General features: G+C 42.6%; 1 protein-coding gene across 1 annotated transcript in view; it reads left to right on the top strand.

Moving 5' to 3' along the window:
* Positions 1-2,241: 2,241 nt before the first annotated feature.
* The window catches only part of LOC123358046 (teneurin-3-like), a 49,586-nt gene continuing 45,768 nt past the window's right edge, over positions 2,242-6,059 (top strand). The window contains exon 1 of the mRNA XM_045000840.1: positions 2,242-2,408. Within this exon, the coding sequence (XP_044856775.1) occupies positions 2,300-2,408 (109 nt within the window). The 5' untranslated portion in view covers positions 2,242-2,299. The remainder of the gene's footprint in view (positions 2,409-6,059) is intronic.

Here is a 6,059-nt window from a genome sequence, read left to right as displayed (position 1 = left end):
TTCCGTCCATTCTTGGGGCGGCAGAGTCTGGGTGGCTTTTTTATTTTATTTCTGCTTTGGCAGTTTGGCTGACGGCAGTCCGAGCATTTGGTTTTGGGTTTTTTTGGGCGCTTCGGCAGTTCAGGTGGTGGCAGTCTGAGTGTGGGGTTTTTTTCCCTCTTTCAGCAGTTTGGGCGGTGGCAGTCCGAACGTTTGTTTTGGGGTTTTTTTGGGCGCTTCGGCAGTTCAGGCGGCGGCAGGCTGAGTGTGGGTTTTTTTCCCCTCTTTTGGCAGTTTGGGCGGTGGCAGTCCGAACATTTGTTTTGGGGTTTTTGTGGGGGCACTTAGGCAGTTCGGGCAGCAGCAGTCCAAGCGATTTTGTGTTTGCTTGGGGTGGCAAAAATGGTAGAGCCGACCCTGTTCTTGAGGGGAATATTTCAAAGAAGGGCAGCTGATGCCAAGGTCCACAGTGCAAATCCTTCTCAAAGCACAAATTTTCCTGGTTATCAAATGTCCTTATTTCTCCCAGGGAGTAAAAGAGCAGATTCATTCCTGATATAACTCCAGTGTATCTTACTGAATAATAATTATATTATAACATAATTATTATAAATCATTTTATGATTTGGCCACCCTCTGTTTCCTCCTCTGAAATGCACACACCTATATAGTTCTGTATTGCTGTTGGTGTTTCTGGCAACAACAAAATTCTGCACAGTGCTCCTTCTTAACCCAGTTGGTGAGGATTTACGAGCTTCTTGAAGCCTCGTTTGAACAAGTTGCCTCAGAGCTCATGTAGAGTGGCATTCGCCCCAGAAATTTCAGTTAAAAAATGTAGTCAGCATTAGCATGGTGATTGACTCATTGAGAGAGTCCCAAACATCGCTTTATTTTTTCCCCTCTAATTCTGCCTACAACCTTTTTGGGCAGGCTTGCAAAACAATTTTTTACCTACCCAATCCCCCAAATTAAACCAGCTCCTGTGTCTGTGATCACACCTTAGTAGGGTGATGGCCACAAACATAAACTGAGGATTAGGAAATGATTCATTAGGATACATCAAAAACGAAACTGCCTACATTTGCCAAAAGTTGCCATGCAGTTATATTTGAGATGCTGCTGTTTTCCCTGTATCACAGTTTCAGGGTCATTGCACCATTATCCTCCTTGTCCCTGGTCTGCTCCTGGAGTGCCCAGTCAAGTCTTAGATCTCCAGCTGTTACTGGTCTCTGGGCAAAGATCCTTGACTCACTCCCGTCTGACTAGGGTTTTTGGAAGGGCACAGCCCCCTGCCTTACGCTATGCTAAAGACCAGTGTCTGTGCATTGTTTTTTCTCCAAGGGCAATGACCAGCATATTGCCGGCAATTCCAAGTTACTACACAACTCAGCGTAAAAACGTTATAGAGAAAACATATTAAATATACCAGGGGTCACTCATCAGTCTTATGGGGCCCTCTTAAGCCAAAGCATTCCCACCCTTTTGAAAGGATTTGGGAGCCCTGTTGGACAGAAGGTACTGTTCATTCCTGGGTCAGAAAGAAGGCCCTGGGTCTGTTCAAGGTTATCCTTTTATACTGAAAGCCCTTTCTTTGTCTCCCACTCTCTGGAAATCCCAACTTGAGCAATATATTTCATGACCCCAGGTGGTGCTTCGCTGGAGTTACTCACAATCCCCAAGATAATCACCCCCCACTATTTTTAGTTCCTGGAGGAACTCTGGTAATTCTCACCAATGGAGCAGAACCCAGTCGTACATGAAACCCTACATAATTTTAACATAGAAGTATCCAGAGATATGGCATGGGGTTTCAATATCTGTCACACCCTGTATTTAGACTAAGAAACAATTGTGATAGAGGTGTGGTATCTGGAAAACATTGATCCCTGGAGTATGTGACATAGTTTTATAACACTTGATTCAGACGAAAGAAGGCCTGTCCACACTCGTCCGAGAATTTGGCAAGAGCTCTGCTAGCTACACTGACTACATTATTGTAGTTCGTGTGGTTGTGGTCCCACTGTGGACAGAGTGTGTATCATAAATATTTTCACTTGTACTTTAAAAATATGCTGTTTTTTCTATGCAAGTGTTGTGCAATGTATTGGTTTCAAGAATCTTTGTAGGCTGAAAAAAATGTAAGATATTAAAAAAAAAAAAAGGCAAACAGCTTTAAGGAGAACCAAAAATGTCTCTGCCTGTTCCATTTGTTTATTTATTATTGTGTTTTAATAGAGTCTTTTTCTCCCACAGGCATTTCTTATTCAGAACAGGAACAGGGACAACACCACTGTTCAGTACTGCAACACAGGGTTACACGATGGAATCTGGCTCTGTTTCTCCCCCTCCTACTCAGCCAGTACCTAGAAATACACTATCAAGAAGTGCTTTTAAATTCAAGAAGTCTTCAGAGTGTTGCAGCTGGAAAGGTACTGCCCTCTGTGCTATAAAAGTCTCCGTGCTACTGGCAATACTGTTATGCTACTGTATAGGTAGGTTCTAGTTTATATGATTATCATCACCATAAATCTGGATGTCTGTTTTGTTGGTTATATATGGACTGTGCCCAACTGTACAATATAAAGCTTTATTTTTATCTGTAGGTTCTGGTAACAGCTTAAACCTTCAGAGAAATTTAATTGAAACTCTTATTCTTTAGATAGGATCTTAAAAAATTAAGTACTTTGCAAGTATTTTTTAGTAGAATAGTAGTTGAAATACCTTAAAAAAAGACTATAAATCAGAAATGTCAAATTTTTAAGATACACCTCTACCTCGATATAACACTGTCCTCGGGAGCCAAAAAATCTTACCGCGTTTATAGGTGAAACTGCGTTATATTGAACTTTCTTTGATCCGCTGGAGCGCGCAGCCCTGCACCTCCCGCCTCCCAGAGCACCGCTTTACCATGTTAGATCCGAATTCATGTTCTATCAGGTCGTGTTATATCGGGGTAGAGGAGTATATAAAATATAAGCTGTAAATACCTGTCATTCATATTGTACACAATTTCCAACATATGTATTGTATATTCTTTGTTTTCTTCCCCATCAGGCATAACTTACCTTATTTAGCATTTCAAATTTTTGTTGTTGTTAGTTGTTAGGATCTCATGTATTTGGATTTATATAGCGATCAAAGGATTACTAAACACTTCAAGCAGAAACAAGTATTTGTTATCTGTCTAAGCAGATGACATAAACACAAAAAAGTGGGAAAAATAATGTTTTTCCACTCAGTCTGTCCTATTTTTAAATAATTTTATATTTTGCTTCATTGTCTGTTAACGTTGTTTCTTCCTCTTCTTTCGTGCCACTTCCCTGTTCGGGGTCGGAGAGCGTTATAGCCTTCTGCCAAGACTCGTGCTCATGTCCACTGATATCTGGTCCATGTACCAAGCCTTTGGCCTCTCCTTTGGTCATTTCCCATCCCCGATCATTGCAAGAGCCATCCTACCAATCAGTTGACCCAGGCTCTGAGAATTGCTAAGACACTTTTTTGTCTTTTCAGTGTAGACACAACCTAAGTCTTCAGCAAATCACACATTCCAAGGTGGCTCCCTTCATATAGTCACAAACTGCCCCGTCCCTGTGGGGCGCCTCTCCTGCACAAACTGCCCCGTCCCTGTGGGGCGCCTCTCCGGCGCACGCTGCCCACCAGTCATTCTTCATGATAGAGCAAATATTTAAATATCAAGGGCAAAATAAAATGCATTCTGTCATTTATTTTTTGTTCTATTTTTGTAATATAAATGCTATTTTATTAAATTAAAAAGCCCAGTAATGCATGAAACCATTTTTCATTACTCCTCTTGTATGAACTCTTAGGTAAATCCATTCTGCACAGAGTAGAAGAGTGAGATTTAGACCTAACAAGTGAAACATGTAATGGGAAAATACATATTGTAGCTTATATTTCACTGGGTTAAATATAGTGAAATTTAAATGTCTGGCTTGTCAGTATGACTTATATGATGGCAGAAAGGTCACAGGGATGTCAGGGAGAAAAATGCAAATGACACAAGAAGAGCAAAAGTCAAGGAAATACAGTATTTTTTTTAAAAAGTCATGTCTTAGGCATTGTTAGATAGTTTCATATGTTTTCCTCATTTTAGTGTAACTATGTAGAACTGTGCTTGTGCTGTGATTACTGGGTTGATATCTGTTCACTGTTATTGCCAGTCCAGCAATTAACGTATTTTATTATCATTATTACAAAAGATTTATATTGCACGGTAAATGTATGTTTTAACAAACAAACTCTCCTTGCCCTGAAAAGGTTAAAAGCTACAAGACAAAGTCAAAACTCACAGCCCTTTTGGGAGTCTGAGGGTACGTCTACACTACCCGCCGGATAGGCAGGTAGTGATTGATCTATTGGGGATCGATTTATCGCATCTAGTGTAGACGAGATAAAATTGATCCCCGATCGCTCTGCCGTCAACTCCGGAACACCACCGTGGCGAGAGGCGGAAGCGGAGTCGATGGGGGAGCGGCAGCAGTCGACTCACCGCCGTCCTCATGGCCAGGTAAGTCGACCCAAGATACGCCGACTTCAGCTACGCTATTTGCATAGCTGAAGTTGCGTATCTTAGGCCGACTCCCCCCGCCAGTGTAGACCTAGCCTGAGAGTGAGGAGATTATTGACTATGAGAATAAGAGATGAGGGATAACCTTAGGAGATGGGTTTTCAAATAGAATTTGAAGGTCAGTGGGTACTTGGCCAACGAAGACAGGTGTAGGTGGAACCATGAAGGAAGAGTGAGAGCCAAGGGCAAGGAAAAATATTAAATCAAATTAACCCTTTGTATAGATATTTTTAAATCAACCTTGGGAAATGAGAAACATCATCAATCCTCTTTGTTCACTAATTGACTTTCTGTCACTATGGTATTGTCCCTGAGTTTCTGCTCTTTATTATTCTACCATCCAGCCAAGCATTTAATATGACAGTTGCTGTTATCACGTTCACCCACAAATCCCAAAGGGCTGGATTCTGTTTCAGTTGGACTTAGTGGCAAGACTCTCACTGATTTCAGTGGGGCAGAAGATGTCAAGAGTAATAGATTTGTTTTTAATCATGAAAATCACACAGTACGTCTCTCTCATGACAGCAGTGACAGAAGCGTAGCTGTAATCGTTGTGAGTTTATTTTATTCTATTAATAAGAAGTATAATATGCTTCCCTGCATTGCTAAGTTAACATTATTCTGCTGCTCCTAAAGCTCACTTACTGGCAGTAGTAAGAAAAACATAACTTAATTCATAATGCCATTTAAATTGAATGTTTATTGCAGTACCTGTTAACAGGCATGAGGGAAAATTATAACTTAATTGCCATTAATCACCTTTGCTTTCATTATGTGATCATAAAGACGTCTTCTTTTATCTGGATTTAATTGAAATACAGCAGTGTCATTCTTATTAAGAGAGAGATTCTACACTTTTATATTTATGATTGCAGTGGGGTGGTTACCCGCTCCTGCCCTTCGGGGCTTACAACAGCCCAGGAGAGGGATGTAGCTGGGGCAAGAAGCCTGGGCTGATTGGGAGAAAGCAGGCCCAGCTGCGGCCACGTCCCAATCAGGCCCAGCTGGTCCCTATAAGAGGCAGTGAGCCAGGAGCCCAGACACTCTCCCTCTGGCTGTAGAGGGAGAAGGGCCTGGCTGCAGGGAGCTAGACAAGGTACCTAGAGTAGAGCAGGGCTGGGGAAAGGCAGGGGAGCTGGGGAGCTCCTTCCTAGAAAGCCCCAGGCTGCGGCCTACCATAAGGCCAACAGGTACTAGGGGTTGCAGAGGGCAGCCCAGGGGTATGGCCAAGGCAGCAGGTCCAAACCCCTTTGCCGATGATAAGTGGCTGATACTGCAGTCTGCCCCAGTGAACAGGGGCTAGATGGAGACTGGGCAGTAGCCAATACTGAGGCAAAGTGGGGATAGTTGGGTGGGGGAGACCCAGTTAAAAAGGCACTGAGGTCCTGGAAGGGCGCTCCTGGCTGGAAGTGAGCTAATTCCCAAGGACAACCAGCAGGAGTGAGTCTGGTATGTCTACAATGATGTATAGGCCAAATCTGCCCACATGGTT

Source organism: Mauremys mutica, unplaced genomic scaffold, assembly GCF_020497125.1.
Source record: "Mauremys mutica isolate MM-2020 ecotype Southern unplaced genomic scaffold, ASM2049712v1 001353F_np12_obj, whole genome shotgun sequence".
NCBI lineage: Eukaryota > Metazoa > Chordata > Testudines > Geoemydidae > Mauremys > Mauremys mutica.
This window is presented reverse-complemented; position numbering and strand designations above follow the sequence as displayed.